Below are 17,299 nucleotides of genomic sequence, written 5' to 3'. Positions count from 1 at the left end.
CTATCCTTTACATGGGAAAACCTCTCAATTTATGCCTTTCGTCCTCTGCCCCTCCTCTCAAAAGTACTACTCAAGATCAAACAGGACAGGCCAAGGGCAATCCTTATTGCACCAGACTGGCCATGTCAGCACTGGTAACCACTCCTGTGCAGTCTGACAGCAGTGCCACCCTGGCGCCTACATCACATCACACACCTTCCCTGCTGTCTCAGCAGAAGGGACAAATTTTGCATCCACAGCTGCAAACCCTACATCTTGCAGCCTGGCTTATTCCCTAAATGCACCACCAGCATCCCTCAGCAAACAGGTCCTGGACATCATCCTTGAGGCCAGAAGGCCTAGTACTAGGAAATCCTATGCTGAAAAGTGGAAAAGATATTGTTCTTGGAGTCAGTCTCAATGAAAGGACACAGCTCTGCCCATCTTACCTCAAATCCTTGATTACCTAGCAGAGCTGCTCCACAGAGGCCTATCCTTCTAATCCATTAAGATAAATGCCTCTGCCATCTCAGCTCATTATAATACTGAGCCTCCTCCCTTCTCACCCTCTCATCAAACAGTTCCTGAGAGGAGCTAACAATTTAATGCTCCCCTTGGAGAGTTCCCACCCCAACCTGGGACCTTAAATTTGTAGTTGAGAAGCTCACGCTTCCCCCTTTTGAACTTGCTGCTTCAGCAGAGTTAAAATTCCTCTCTTGGAAAACAGCCTTACTTCTAGCTATTACTTCAGCAAGAAGAGTGTCTAGGTTACAGGCACTAATGGCGGTGGAGCCCTTCATTATTTTCCATGCTGACAGGGTTTCCCTCAGGACTAACCCTTCCTTTATGCCCAAGGTGGTATCAAGTGTGGCTTTAAACCAATCTTTCCATTTGCCAACCTTTTTCCCTAATCCTCAGAATAAAGGGGAAAGGATCCTGCACTCCTTGGACAGACACAGACAGCTCAGGTTCTACCTTGACAGGACTAAGCCTTTCAGAAAATCTGACCAGCTGCTAGTCTGGGGCAGAGGGCAAGGCCATTTCAAAGCAAGCCATTTCCAAATGGATAGCACACTGCACCCATTTCTGCTGCAAGCACCATGGAAAACCTACACCTCTGGGGATCAGAACTCATTCCACTAGAGTTACTTCAGCCTCCAACCTCTACAGCATTTCTCAGGGGAGTCCCTACCAGGGACATCCTGGAAACTGCAACCTGGAGTTCTGTACACACCTTCACCAAGCATTACCACTTACCTATTTTTTCTAAATCCAGAGCTGGATTTGCTACAGCAGTCTTATAAGGCCTGCCAGCCAGCCTTAACACTTCTTGACTGCTTCCACCCTTCCTCAGCTTTGGTTGATGACTGCAACAGTGAAACATGAAGAACATAGTACAGTTGTGTACACTTACCATAAATGTAGATGTTCAAGTGTATTCACTGTTGCAGTCCTGGTTTCCCTCCCTCCCTCTAGCCCCCCCTGACTTTCTATATCCTGTCTACCTATCCTCTTTATGGCCATCTTTTATGGCAGGAGTATTTACTTTTTACTGGAGGTGTTCCACACCAAGTAATAGCTTCCTATTTTGGGGGCTCCTGACATCTGGGACAAGAAAAATTGATGTAATGGCATCGGCTGCATGTTTTATACCCCTCACGACGACCTGACATCATGGAAGAGGCGACAACAACTGATGCAGAAATCCCAAGACTCTGGTATTCGGGCCGACTGAGGGCTACCTGCAGGAAGATAACCCAAGTGTGATGACTGCAACAGTGAATACACTCGCACATCTACATTTATGGTAAGTGTACACAACTGTACTTTTAGACAATCCTTGTATAACCGGTGTGGTCGGATGAGATATCAAAAAATAATCATACAATTCTTTACGTATGCAATTTCATAGTAATAGCTCACGTAGATTGTTAGCAACATTTGCAATCATTTGGTTAACCATGTTATTCTCAATTTTCATATAAAATTTATCACTATTCAACATTTTTTACATCTCTTCCTTATACCATTCAGGATCCAACACAGCAATGGGGCCGCCTTTGTCAGCTGGCCTTATTATAGTCCTAGTATTATTTTGTAAACTTTTCAAGGCACTATATTCTTCCCTACTTAAGTTATAACTGCCTCTTTTTTTTAACATCACATTCTGAATGCACTTTATACATATCTTTTCAAATGCATTGACCAAAGGGTTCAATGGTGGTACAACTGTGCTTGGTTTCTTAAAAACACTACAATTTTCAACTTGATCAAAATTAGAATCTTTAAACATTAATTTTAACATTAAATTTCTAGTAAACATTTTAATGTCAAAAACATCATCAGTAAGTCCAGAATACCTGGTGGGTATAAAGGAAAGTCCTTTCTGCAATACTTTATATTCATATTCGATTAAATCATACTTCGACAAATTCCAGACTGTTTCCTTCACATTGAAAAATGCTTTCTTGATGTTGCTCAGACTCATAACAATCCCTTCAAACCTCTTTTTTGCCTGCTCCGACTCCTGCCTCTCGGTCGTTGGTTCGTTTGAGCTTTCAATTCCCTCACAGGCAAAGGGAACTAGAGCTTGTGCTGCCCTAAAGGGAAAGACAAATCAACTTCCCTTCTGGGTGTAACTCTGGAATTGTTTATGGAGTCAAATGATTTGTGTACCTGGGCTGTGACCTGTATCATTTTTCTTCTGGCTCCTAGTTCCTTATCAGGCTCCACCTGTCTGGTTTCAGCCATTGATGTCAATTCATTGCTTTCCGCACAGCATGCAGTATCATTCGTTAGTATAACAATATGATCAGGAACCTAAGATGATCTCATTCCTTCAGTCACTGTGAGGATTGTTTCACTATTGATCGATGGCATATTGGGCATTGAAACTGCCTCTTTAGACTTTGATGACACTCCTCTAGTGTCAGTAAATCTCGTCCATGAAAAAATATTGCCTTGCTGAAAGTCCTGCCGATCTCTTAGTATTTTTCTCATTTTCAGTTTAGTCAGCTTTCTTTCATATGCTGACAAAGAGTCCAATATTTCAGTAATATATTTCTCTAAAACTGGAACTTCAAATTGAGATAGCAGTTCCGTATAGCGGGTTCTACTGGAGAGAAAAAAAACCTCTATCTCTCTCTCTCTCTCTGCTGACGGTATCAAAAGTTTGATATAGGAAGTGCTCACATTTAAATTCACTTTCTGCCATTCTGACAACAGTTTTGGGTCACAATCTACATGGGAGGGCATTTTCAATATACGTAGGCCTCTAGGGATCAGCCCTTTCTTTAAACAGACTTCCAAATGAAGTTTCTCATACTGGTTACGTTTTAGTTTGAACAAATCCTTTTCAACAGAATGTAACTTGTTTTTCAGAGTGACAATGTCTATAGTTGTATCATTTTCCAACCCATCATATATACAGTTGATAAGTGGATTCACATTGCTGTTTACTGACCTTAAAACATTGTCCAAGCTTTTTATGTTACCTTGTTGTTGATGAGCTGGATTATAATCCAATTCAGCGACTTCTATATCCTCAGCCATATACTTGGTAGCTATGGTGGTAGAATACAAAACAGCTAAAGCAAACAAAACAACCACCAAAGTCTCCAAGCTTCTAAGCCCTATATGAATACAAACTCCGGTAATCCACAAAAAACAGCAGGACTCAGAGATGGCTTCAGGTTCCAGTGTAAAATCAGGCTTTAATAAAACACAAGCACTTTTGTAGGTAAATCCCACTTCATCAGATACTATTACACACTAAAATACTCTTTTTATACACACCTAATACAAAATCACATGCTATAAATCTGTCACATGACATACCCAATTAAAAGTCTAGTGCACTTTTAAGCTATCAGTCCCAAGTACAAAAACAGTAAGAAGCATTCCTAAAACTTTTTTTAAAACATTCAACACTAATGCATTTACATTCATAAAATACAAAGAATACTGCATATTTCACATATACAAAAGTGACAAATACAAAAATTCATCTAAAAAGAGGTCTTGATTTTAGTTTAGTTTTAATGGAACATACTCATTTAACCCATGACCAGTATCTGCCCTAAGTCTCGCTATCCATCAACCCTCCAACTCCTCGGTGACATTCCGTATGTCACTTCCCCTCACATTCTCAAATACACTTCCTATATCTAAAAGCTTAATGGTATGCTTCTGATTTGTGCTGATCACATGCTTAGCTAAAGCACTAGCCTTGTTATTTTTATTTATGTGGTGAATATGTTCACATATTCTTTCCTTTAAAGTCCTGTCGGTTTTACCCACATAGAATTTTTGACACACCAAACATTGCGGTGTGCGAAGATTGCACTATTTGTCAAGCTTTTAGTAACCAGGCCCTCGTAGAAAGGAAAAACAAACTTGTTCTGAAAGGACTGATTAAAACATCTTTGATGAGGCTTTGTCAGGAAATCTAAATCAGATGTGCCTCTGCCATCTTCCTCCACTTCCTCTTCTTTGAAAATTGATCATGGGAAGAAGTGGAGTGTCCCCTTTGGCTCCGACATCCAAGAGACCTAAATTTTTCAGTTCCTTTGCACTCAACAGAACTGAAGCTAAGTATCAAAAAAAGCTACGGTGCTGACTGAGATGACCAGAACTGCACCGAAGGTTTCAGTGCCAACAGTTACAGGGCCGACTGCCCAGGTGCTAATCTCTCCCTCAGTGATGGTCCCTTCCATGGTACCATCTGCATCTTTGGAGCCAGGTCTATCAGTAGATCCCTTTGTGGGGCACCTCCCAAGCCCCTTCATAGAGAGAACCAAATCTCTATCAGACTCCTGAAGTCTGATAGAAATTGACATTGTGAGGTTGGTGGATCAGCTCCTTGTGGCTAGGGGTCTTACAGGTTTTTCCCCAGTTTCATTCCCCTTTGGAGATGACACCTTCCTCCAAGGACTCCACCAGACATTTCTCCTCTAATCTCCACCGAGGTGTTAGAGACCAAGACTCCGATCCCTCCAGTTCCAGCTATCCCAGTGCCGACAGCTTTTATGCCTTCAGCTCTAGTGTCTGCCCTGAGTTCCTCAGTTCCTTCAGATCCAGAGGATTCCCATGGTTATCGCTCTGCTGCTGCGTCTGAGGGGTGTGGTTCATCTCTAATTTTCTCAGAGCCATCCTTGCTTCTTAGAGCCTTAGCACATGCAGGCTGTTCTCCAGCTTCGGCTTTGGTGGTGGTCTCATCGTAACTGGATGGGACCACAGTTCCAGGGTTGTCCTTCCCGGTTCCAGGCTCCCTTCCCTCTTCAGGGAAGGACGTGCCCTCCAGTTCATGGAGAGGGCATTGGCCTCTGCAGGTTTTCAGATGGGTCCTTCCCTATTGGAGCATTTCTCCGGGACACCCTTTTGTCTGGAGCTTCCTCCACCCTCTACGCCCAGACAGCGTGCACCAAAGCTCCAGGATACCCCTGCACAGGGTCTTACCTTTTCTGAGTCCTACACAGACCTTTCCACTGAGGAGGCGCCCTGGAAGAGGACATGTAAGAGGAAACACTTAGATTCCCCAGAGGAATTTGTCACAGAGGACACTGACTTCGATGAAGGGGAAGGTTCCCCCCGCTTACCCCCAGAAGATGTCGTCCTTGGAGACATTCTTGCGATATTAAAGCAGAGGGGTGACTGGAAGCCCAAAGATCCTTCCTCAGAGGAGTCCGTGTACCTGAAAGCTTTCAGTGCTTGCCCATTTACCTCTTGGTTGACCCCCCCCCCCACTGACTATCTCATTACGTTGATCACACAGGGGGCATGGAAGGCCCCTGATTCTGTAGAGCTAATCCTCAGGAGACCGGAGAAAATTCTTACAGCACCAGACAACCATCAGTGTTGGGCCAAGGGATTAGCAGTAGATGCCATGGTGGTTGTAGCAGCCACAAAGAAGAAACTTGCACAAGAGAGTTCCACTGTTCATTCAGCTAACTGAGTTTCCAGGGCAATGGACACGTTTAGGAAGTGGGTGTATGCTTCATTGACCTTCCCCTTATGGTCTTTGAATTTCATGGCACACTTTACTAGGCTCAAGAGGGCTCTGATCAAGGAGCTGTCAGATATCCTTGCATGAGCTGTGTTTGAGGAGGTACAAGATAAAGTGGCCTCCCAACTGGCCATCCTGGAGTTTATTTCCAACTCATCCATGAGGCTCATTGTGTATGTAGCCAAATGGACGACTAGGGCAGCGGGTTCCAGTGTTGCCATAAGGAGGCACTCCTGGGTGTGCTTGTGTGAGTTTGTGAAGCCATTTAAATTTTTGTTCGTCAATGCTCCCTGTGATGGATCATCTCTATTTGGCCACAAAGTCAGAGAGACCTTGGCCAGGTGTGAAAAGGATTGGAAGACCCTGTCTACAGTGAGTGTATGTTTTTCTGCTCCCCAGCAGTCCTACTGCAGGAACCAGAGGAATGGAAAAATATGGTTCAGGAAACTCCAAGGACCTTTTCAGGACATGTGGCAGTGGCTCTCCTCGGGGCAAAGGGGGGAGGGCCAGTGGAAGAAGCTGACCTTGTGGCAGAAATGGCCAGCAAAATCAGGGTTCCTGAGATTCTTTCTCAGTTAAACCCTACCAGCACTCCTGAAGGGAGACCCAATTGCTTGCCTCTGGAGGCAGTTGGGGGAAGATTATCCTTGCACTCACTAGCTTGGTGACAAATAACCACAGATACTTGGATGTGAAGGAGCATTACCAGAGGATACTACATTCCCTTTATTCTCACCCCAAGAGCAGGCAGAAGAATCTCCAATGCTCCACCCAATCAGAGGGATCAGGCAGCTCTGGAATTTTAAAAGCTCCTAGAAAAAAGTCATCCAAGAAGTCTCACCAGACCAAATAGGATCCGGATTCTACTCAAGGTTCTTTTTAGTGCCAAAAAAGACAGGGGACCAGTTTTGGATCTCAGCCTATTGAACAAGTTTGTTCAGCAGGCAACATTCCAGAAGGTCATGGTTCAGTCTATTGTACCCTTCTTAGGGAAAGATGATTGGATATGCTGTATAGATCCCCAGGATTTGTATTCCCACATGAAAATGGACAAGCGCTCCAGAAGGTTCCTCCGCTTCTGGCTAGGAGCCAGTCATTATCAGTTCAGAGCTCTGCCTTTTGGTCTCACCATAGCCCTCATGATGTTCACCAAGTGTATGACAGCAGTAGCAGCTCACTTGAGACAGCACTGATTGAGTGTTTCCATATTTAGATGACTGGCACATCACTGCTCCCACCAGGCATCTACTAGAGCAGACAAGAGATTTTATTCTACGCACTTGCGCTTGTTTAGGTATTACAGTGAATCACATGAAATCCCAGCTAAGTCTGACTCAAGAATTGGGGTTTATAGGAGCTTGCCTGAATACCACCTCTTGAATAGCTTCTCTTCCTCCTCACAGATTGCAGAAGATAAGGTCCCAGGTGGAAGGTATTCATTCCGGCAACATGGATTATAATCCAATTCAACGACTTCTATATCCTCAGCCATATCCTTTCTCAGCCCCAGTTTCAACCATCCTTCTTTTGTCTTGGTTCTCTCTTAAAAGGAAGGGGCTGTTTTTTCCACAATAAAACTTCAACTGGTAGCCATATCCAGCTTTCATGCTGGAATTGTTAATTGCTCCATTTCCATGTTTAGATTATTTAAGGCATTCATGAAAAGGATTTTTCTGCTTAGACCCCTGATAAAGATCCTTCTCTGCCACGGGATATCACTGTTATTCTTCAAGGCTTAGCTTAAAAGCCCTTTAAACCAGCTAACGATTGTGAAATGAAATTTCTTTTTTGGAAAACCATCCTTTTGGTAGCCATCATGTCAGCAAAAAGAATTTCTGAACTTCAGGCTTTATCTAAACCACCTTACATTATTTTTTCATAAAGATAGTGTATCCCTCCATACCAATTCATCTTTTATGCCTGAAGTTACAATAAAGCACCCTTCCTGGCATGAAGGTATACAGAAAAGACAGAGCAAATACCTAAAACTGACAATAAAAACCCTTCTTGACATGAATGTATACAGAAAAGGAGAAGCAACTACCAAAAACTGACAATAACCCCCCCCCCATTGTAGAATAGGTTGCCAACTGTCTCACAAACCAAACACACACTATCAAAGTGGGTGACTCCACATCAACCAGCAGACCTGTTACCAGTGGGGTGCCATAGGAGTCAGTGCTGGGCCCCTACTGTTTGGTATATACTTCTCAACTAAAGGATTGTGGCTGACCAAGTTGGCAGATGACTGCAAACTAGGTACAATCATTGAATCCCCAAATGATGTCGACATAGTCCAGGATGGTCTCACACATACCAACGACTGGTGTATTAGTCACGGTCTCAAACTAAATGCAAAGAAATGCATCATCATTCCCTTCGGCACAAACAATGTCCCTTCACACTATCTAATCGATAACAATTACCCTAAGTACCCATGAAGTGGTAAGGGACCTGGGATCATAGGTTGACCGTAACCTTAACTTCGACCACCAGATGTCTACCATTGTAAGGAAAGCTTTTCGCTTAGCTCAGTTGATTAGTAAAGGAATCTCCTCAAGAGTAAAAGAAGTTGTAACCCCCTATACTCGGCACTTATCTGACCCATAACTGAGTATAACGCCCCATTTGGTATGTACCATACTAAGCATCTACAGCAGTTAGAGAGACCTCAGAGGTTTCTAACAAAGATCATCAAGGGAGTCCAGCATGTACCTCACATGGACTAACTAAAATCCCTATCACTGTACTCCGTATCATATAGACTTCTTAGGGGAGACTTATGCCTGCCCTATAGAGCAACACAAGACCCGAATTTAATGAACTTACTGCATATCCATAAATCAAGTTGGTATAAGGCTACCCGTTCCAGGGATTTAAATATGGCCTGCGACTTAAATAGGAGATGCTGGAGGGACAGATTTATCTCCCAGCAACTGCCACGTGTTTGGAACAGGCTACCAGTTCATGTGAAATAAAGCACCTCTATGACACTATTCAAGAGGAACCTGGATGAGTGGATGGGGCACCATAAATTTTTATCAGGGATAGCCCCCACAACCCTCCTGGTCATGAGCAGTTGCCACTAAATGCAGTCTTGGGTATTGACTAGTACCTCTACAGTATTACATTAGGTTGAAATGCCTAGGCTTAAAATGACCTCCGGGTCAGTAGCTTAGCAGTCTCCTATGATCCTATGTAAGTCGTTGTTGACTTTATCCAGGATTTTGGCTACCACTTTGCTTCTGTGTCTGGAGGGAAAGGCCTACAAATTAACAATTGTCTTGATCCAGCAGGGTCTTCTGACACTAGCTTCAGTTGAAGCCTTTTATATGACAGTGGTGTATTACAAATTAGGCATCACTTAAGTGTCAACCACTATGTATCAATTTAAGGTTAAAATTACATTTATTTTTACTTGCTGTTTGTCTACTTCTGGCCTTCTAAACTGCTTCTTAACTCAGGCGTTCCTAATCCATTTATATTACAATGTGCATACATGCATGTGAACGTGCGTGCACACACACACACACACACACACACACACCTACATTGTTGCTGTGCTTTGTCTTGCAGAAGCTCAAGGTTTACAAGGAAATGTCCCACTCTAGGTATTTGAAAAGCTCTCTGTCGTGTTTTTTTTTTGTACTTTCTTTAGCCAGCAGCCAGTTCAGTCTAGTTTCTTATTGTAGATCTGTTTTTGTTTTGAAACCCTCTTTTGTCTGCCATCTGCTATGTCCTGAAGCTCTTCTTCAATCTCCACAGCAAGGAGTGGAAAAGACAGGGACATCCTGGTATGGTGCAATCCTTAACAGTAGGAGAGGCTTTTGTCCTTTGTCTCCTGCCCCCATATAGCACTTAGTGACATCACTGTGGTTGGTGTGCATGTGCTACTGTGTTAATAATTTTTAAAATAGTTGCAGTGGAAAGTGGAATGTATATCTTCAGAATATTGCTCATTTTCTGTGACACAGTGCAGTTCCAGCATATTGTAAAATCTCAAAATAAAGGCATACCATCCTGGGACTTATTTATTTAGTGGTATGACTGAACTCTCTCACTCTCTCTCTCTCTCTATATATATATATATATATATAGAGAGAGAGAGAGAGAGAGATCTGATGAGCAGTATAGTATAACAGAAGTTTAAACTGTGGGTCATGAAAAGGCTATAATAAAATCAAATAATGGTACTGAATTTTTCTGACTAGTTACATATGAAGGTAGAGTATGATAATCAGGGAAAACGTGCAATTCATCTGCCTGTTTTTAAGCTCTGTTTTTCAGAGCTCATGTGGATGCTTTGTTTACTGACTGAAGATAACATCCATCAGTTAGACTGATGACCTGAAAATACTCACTGGTAACAGTTATAACTATTTTATCCGAATGTCTGCAGTTTAGCATATGGTGCATTAAACAGTTAACATTTAAATATAGGTTACATTCATATTATCAGTATATTACATTGCACTGAGTACTTATCTGTTTATTTCACTGCAGTACATTGAGTAATTATGCTGTTGTGTGTTACACAGCACTGGGTGTTTCCTCTCGTTGTATTTATTATGCACAGATGAATTTTCTTGTATGCTTTTTGTATTACTCTTGTTTGATATGTTACAGTGCATCTATATTCTGTGTCCATTTATTCTTTGATGATTATGCTAAATTCTTTAAGTGAAAAAAAAATAATGTGACCTGAGACAAAGCATAAATTCTAGAGGAATGATGTAAAAAGGCAAGTGTCAGTTTGCTAAAGGCAGCTCACTTGTTTACAAGGATATTGCAGAATGTAGGTAAATTTGAAAATTATATAGAAAACCTACATTTTCAAATAGTTAATTGCACTTTATAGGTTATCACCCCATGCATAAAACAGGGGGGCTAGTTAAAGCATAGATGACACTGTTTAAAATAGTTCCAGCTGCCCGCTTAGAACAATTTTAAAAACTAGCACTGCCCTCAGAAACTTACAGAAAATAGCATTTACAGTCATTGAACTTGCATCTTCAAAGCACCTCACTGTTATATTTTCCAAAACAGAAACTGAAAAGTCATGCAGTAGAAGATGCAATTATCCTCAATGTGGACACGAACACTTTTGAAACACCATATGATGACATTAATAACCTACCAAGTGAAGTGGTAAGTCGGAAACAGTACACAGTTTATTTTATTGCTTTTGGTTTTTGTTTTATATTTCTGTATTGCATTCACTTTTTTGCGCCTGTTTGTATTAATTATGCAGTATGGTACATTTTCTACCTTTTTCGTTGTGTGACTGCTTTCTAAAAGCATTGTATACTGTATTAGCATCTGCAAATGCAGAATCATAATTATGAGTATAGCCACATTCATTAAACTTAGCTGTTACAGGCATAAGAGCCTGTTCTCTTCTTCATCATTATGTTGCAAAACAGGCATGTCTGCCTAGTGGCATGTCTTGCAGAAGAATGGGTAGAGGTTTTGAAAGCAGAAAGAAGAAGGGGGCCAATTATCAGCTTCTTCTTCGCTGCCACCTGCCAGTGCTTTTCCTTTTAATTAATGATCCAGTGGCATTGGTCAATATAATACGAAATGCTTGTGCAGTCAGGGTCAGGAGAGTCTGTCTTTGATCTCCTTTAGTATTCTGAGACGTTTATTTGTTATTTTTTTCTTCTTGTTATTCCTATTTTATTTTAATCTTATATGCCTTACAGAGAACTGCTTGCAAAAGTGTGTCCCTTTTGTCATTTGTACTTGTACTGCAAAAAGACTGCTTCTGCTGGATCCTGTCTCTGAATTAAATTTACAAACTGAGTTTGTCATAAAAGAGGGTTAGTCATCATAAAAAGACTACAGATTGTCTTTTGTCTCTGAAGACTGATAAATTAAGTGCCAGTCTTGTCATGTTTGATCTTTTTTATGATTTCAGCTTGATTGGACTATATTCAGTTTCAAAACAGTAAACTACCTATTTGTGCAAAACCTGCCAGTCATTATCTAGTCTGTAGAATATGGAAATGCTGTGCCATCAAAATTCATAATTTATCTTTTAAATCTGTCAACATACTGTTTTTTTTAATTATACTTGCAGTCTTTTACTGTCACATGCAGATGTAGTGAGTTATTTCAGGAAGGTGCATTGTTTTGATGTATGGTTGTATTGCAGATTGCTGTATACAGGTAGTGTGGTATATTCTTTTTAAGGCTGATTCTGTAGTATTTTAGGGTTGAAAAGGTTTAGTGAACTTAATAGATCTGTGATGGCCACATTTTGTTTGTAATGTAAGGGTAGTTATGAATGTTGAAGAACTAGATTACTGCAATTTTTTTAATGTAAGTATGTGCTCATTAAAAAGGCTGGACAAATATATCATCCGTCTCTCTTCACCAGAAAACAATGTTCAGCCCTATGTAATCTCTTCTCTTCATGGGTCAGGCAGTGATATACCCTGAAACAGAAATCTTCAAAAGACATCTACACATCCACTGATTAGGAATTTCAGCTATGTGATGTTACTGTGTTTCATATCTCTTCATTTTGAGTGGCTTCTTCCTCAGTCAAATAAGCAGGAATATTAGCTTATCACAACATGCTGACTATGAACTCCTTTCACCTTAAATGTAAGGACAACTGGAAAATAATTTTGCCAAAGTTAACAGTTGGCTGTGGTCATTTGCGTTCCATCTGAGCTGTCTCTGTTATGTTAAAGCCACAACACCCTGTTGCTCTGGTGTTATAGAGAGATAAAGCCTTGACTAGAACCCAGGTGATGTGGGTTCAAATAGCTCAGGTGACTAAACAAGTGACAGGGAGGGGATGGGCATGCCTATCCTGGGGGGAGAGTGATATGTGGGTGTTTGTCGCTTACAATTCCCAGAGGAGGCCAGGGACATTGGTAGAGGAGGTACGGTCAGTGAGTGGAAAGTGGGCCTGGCTGAGCAGCTGTGAAAGTGGAGTGAAACACCACTGACCCATACTGCATACTGCACACTGCTTCTGGGCCAAACTATGTTGCCACATAAGGGAGTGGGAAAAACGGGTAGGTTGTACTAGAAAAAAAAAATGGATGTTGAGACATGCCGAGCCCCAATTGCCTGAGATTTGTGAGCAGTCCCAGCAGTAGAGGAATAAGTCCAGAGGTGCAAGGAGCTAGTTAATAGAACCAGCACAGATGGGGCATGAGGACTGGACCAGTAATAATGACAGAAAGGAGGGACCCACAAAAAAGCCACAGCACCCTACACTGACAGAAATCACCGCATCTGTGTCACTTATCCTTTTAATCTATCTGTCTATATATATATATATATATATATATATATATATATATATATATTAGTGAAATGAGAATAATGCTTAAAGCTGAAATCACTTTATATAATACTTCATAGAGTACCATAGTCTGATCCAGTTATAAGTGACCAAAATGTACTGCTGTCTGTTCCATTTTGTCCAACACTTGCACAATGACTAAGAAATTTAATGGTCCCTGTGATGACCCACCTCTGGACCAGTAATTAAGGAGCCTCAATCCTCACCACTGACACCAGTGGGGGACATACACTCGGAGGAAAACAAATACACACACAGTATTTCCAGATGCAGCTCTGTACATCAAGTGCAGTTTTCCTTAAGAGCACACAGTCAGTCTGGGGCTGGTTTCTGCCTTTTTCTCCAGATCCTCAGTAAGACTCCCCACTGGCACAGCTATAGAGTTGAGATCTCAGCTGAATGGCCAAGCCTAGACCTCCAGCATCCTCTTTTCAACCCGTGCTTCATGTCCCAGCCCAAGAAGCTGACACACACACACACCTGGGAAGGGCTGGCACAGATTTGCTAGCTATGCCTCCTTTTGCCCAGATTATAAGGTAGTTATCACTGCCACCATCCAACTCCTTATCAGCTACTTTAAGGCCCTTAATAAAGGGTGTCCAATCTTACTGTGTAATATTAATATTAATACAAATGGTAGTTTGACCAAGAGCAAGGCTAGTAGGAGTCACCCGCACAGTGTCACCAAATAAATATACAAGTACTCTCACAACTTAAATATCTAGACAGAACAGCCACAATGAAAGGTTTAAATATATTTAATAATAAATAATAAAAGAACAAGTCAATACTAAAAATATATATTCACAGTGACATCAGAGTTCAAAGTCGCAGAAAATATTTAAAACAACATTGCAGGACAGTTTCAAATAAATAAAGAAAAATATTTGAACTAAGCTTTGCTATATTCCTGACTGAATCTAAGAGAATTACTATACCCTAGAAACATGCTTACAGAGCAAGGTAGATGTTGTGGTGAATGGTTCTTGCCAGGTTCAAGACAGAATACAGATTGCCCTGTCTCTGTGAGACTTCTCAAATTAATATCTGAAATATTACTGTTGGGATAGCTTACAGAATGACATCATTTCTTGTCATTTGACTCTATCCCAGGTGAACCCCCCCCCCCCCACTGCTGGAATCTGGCAGTATTTAGCATCTATCTGTGGAAATACATAGATGTCAGATCTTTGTCCGGTCCTGGAAGTCATAAAACAATTACATTCATTCATACTTTCAGAGGCAGTAATTAGTTCACTCCTAAGACAATACAGAAAGTTTCTCAGCACAGACTCTGTGTCTAGCTGCATTAAAAACTGAAAAATATCATCTTTTATTGCGTAGCCATAAAGTAACTTAATTTCAGTTATTTTTCTGAAGTTAACCTCTTGAATTCCAGTTTCCACTGTTAAAATATATACATTTAAACAGTTACATTAGTGCATGTACATTTATTTTCTCTTTCAGCATTGCACACTGTGGTTGCACTTAAGGCACCTTATAAAATACCTCTTTAACACATTTGTCTGAACAGACCAGTTTGATATCCCACATGACATACAGTTCTAATACAGTTGTAACACAAGCATCTTATATACATCATGTTGATATTCACAAATGACATATAATTATTACCAAAATTCCAGATAGCTCTACTGGCAGTATCCCCTTTTGTGACAGTCCCCCATAGTGTGTTAATAATAAACTATGAATCTTATGTAGTATTTTATCTCCCACGTAGCAGATATGTAATATAGCAATAACCCACTGCTGGGTATGGGTAATGCTAGATTTGCCCATGGTAGGCATGGTTTGGTCACAAGGATGAAGAGGGTTCTAGTATTTATTTAAGCTGGCAACTTTGCGATAAGCTTTTCATCCAACAGACTTCATCAGATGGTGTGTTTTTTTGTATTATCATCGTGTTCAGCTTCCTGTCTTAGGTTGTCTGCTTCCATTGGTAGATTTTTGTTTTTAAAGTTTTAAGTGTTCATTTTTCTCTTTCCACCTTTGGTCCTCCACATTCTGTTACTTCTTTTGGTTTCTGTAGCATATATTAGTAGACGAAAGTCTGGGTGACCAGACTTTTTTCCATTGGTATATGCTTGATTTACATGGGTACACTGGTTAAGCTGACCAATCAGCATGCTTGTTTTTGAATGTTAATGCCCAGTCATATAATATCTATCTATATAGACAGACAGTACACTCACACAGCATATTTAGTTAAAGGTCTATTTAAATGTGTAAATTTTTGCTTGCAAGTTTCTTGAATGGACTAGTTTATTGAATAATGAAATAGTCAATTGGGTTATCACATGTAAAGTAAGTTGGGGTGAGTAGAAATAATACAGTGTCATGTAAGCCCATCTTTACTCATGTGTGCTAACTTTTGTTGCCCTATCCCTGCCCCTAACTCCAATCCTACATGTTAAGGTAATAAATAACCTTTCCATAACAGTATCACTATGCAGAGAAATTATGTATGATAGTTAAGTGTTTTTTTCTTTAATGCTTTGGAAAAGGAAGATGTTCTTTTTTTTTTGTGATGTTATGCATTTTCGTTTAAAGATGAGTATGGTGTTATTTTTACTTGAATTGTGACACGATATTTTGTGTGTGTGTGTATGTATGTATATATATATATATATATATATATATATATATATATATATATATATATATATATATATATATGGGAGTCTTCACTTATTTTGACTGTCAGTATACCTGACAGCTGTTTTGTTGGCACAGTTTGGTCAAATGATTTAACAGTTGTGCGAGATCACTACAAAATGGGGTTGGGGATATGCCCTTTCCCTGGTGCTGTGTGATCTTGGAGTTGGAATATATAGAAGAGATACAGCAGGTGCCCTTGTAGAAAAAACATTGGGGGGAATTTAATAAAGCCTACACAGACTTATCTTCCATGTAGGTATAGTGGCACACTGCTTACACGAAAGTAAGCAGGTATGCAATCCAGTAAATAAAGCTGAGTGGCACGCACAAGCGAGCCAACACAGAAGTATCCATGGCATGTAAATTACCTGATAAGCAGGTGAACTGCATGCTGATGAGGAAGGCAGAGTAATCCAGGGAGCAGATATGGAGTCATGCAGACCCCATGTTGGTGTCTGTAGTGTACACAGAAATATTCCGTGTACAGGATGTAAAAATAACAGCAGGGGCTGTAAAATGGTAGGTAGATGGGCAGAAATAGCATAGCAGAGACAGAATTCTGCAAAACTATCCACCATGTGTCCACAACTGTATGGAAAATAATGTAAAATAAGTTTATTTTTTTTAGTAATCTCGGTTTGTGAGGCATGCCGCAGTGCACATACATTTTATTAAAAAAAAAGTTTGTGTAAAAAAAACAAAGTTATTAGTATGCAACAGTAATGTATTATAGGGCCCTGGGTGGAGTTTGTACAATGGTGGAATGGCCCTATTGCTAAGGAGGCAGTGCCTGGAACTGTTTTGTTTCCAGGTTGTGTGCACAGATCCATGTGCAAATGAGCTGGAGTTACTGAATAGCACAAATGAGTATCCGTGTCTGCAGATCCCATCCGTATAGGCACAGAACCATGTTGGTATCCACAGAAGACATAGCTGACATCAAAGGGGAGCGTGTCTGAGGACTTGTAAGCTCATTGGAGCTCAGCTACACCTGTTTGGGGGTGCGGCACTCTGCTCAGCAGTGGTGTGTGTACAGTGTCTGCTAAGCTTTGCTTACCTTCAGGATGCATGTTTCAGTGTGTTTCAGCATGTTTGCAGATCACCATGCTGAGCGTGACCTTTTATTTGTTCATGGAGTGCTGAGCACTGTTTACCTTCACAGCATGTGTTTGCATGGCGCACCGCATTGCTCGATGAGTAAAGCTATTGAAAAAAAAAAAAATAGCTGGGGGGAGGGTGGCGTAATGGTTAAGGTGTTTGCCTTACAAACACAAGGTGCAGGGTTTGAGTCTCACAAGGGATAATTGGCTAGGCTT

At 40.9% G+C, this 17,299-nt stretch overlaps 1 protein-coding gene across 2 annotated transcripts in view; it reads left to right on the top strand.

The window, feature by feature from the left end:
- DENND1B (DENN domain containing 1B) overlaps positions 1-17,299 on the top strand; it is a 3,525,330-nt gene that overhangs the window by 2,545,215 nt on the left and 962,816 nt on the right. For both annotated transcript variants that reach the window (XM_044080248.1, XM_044080247.1), the window contains one exon: positions 11,030-11,131. In XM_044080248.1, the coding sequence (XP_043936183.1) occupies positions 11,030-11,131 (102 nt within the window). The remainder of the gene's footprint in view (positions 1-11,029; positions 11,132-17,299) is intronic.

Source organism: Protopterus annectens, chromosome 8.part0 (assembly GCF_019279795.1).
Source record: "Protopterus annectens isolate FY-2018-M chromosome 8.part0, PAN1.0, whole genome shotgun sequence".
Classification (NCBI taxonomy): Eukaryota; Metazoa; Chordata; order Ceratodontiformes; family Protopteridae; genus Protopterus; species Protopterus annectens.
The sequence above is the reverse complement of the archived record's forward strand: the minus strand, read 5'-3'. Positions and strand labels throughout refer to the sequence as shown.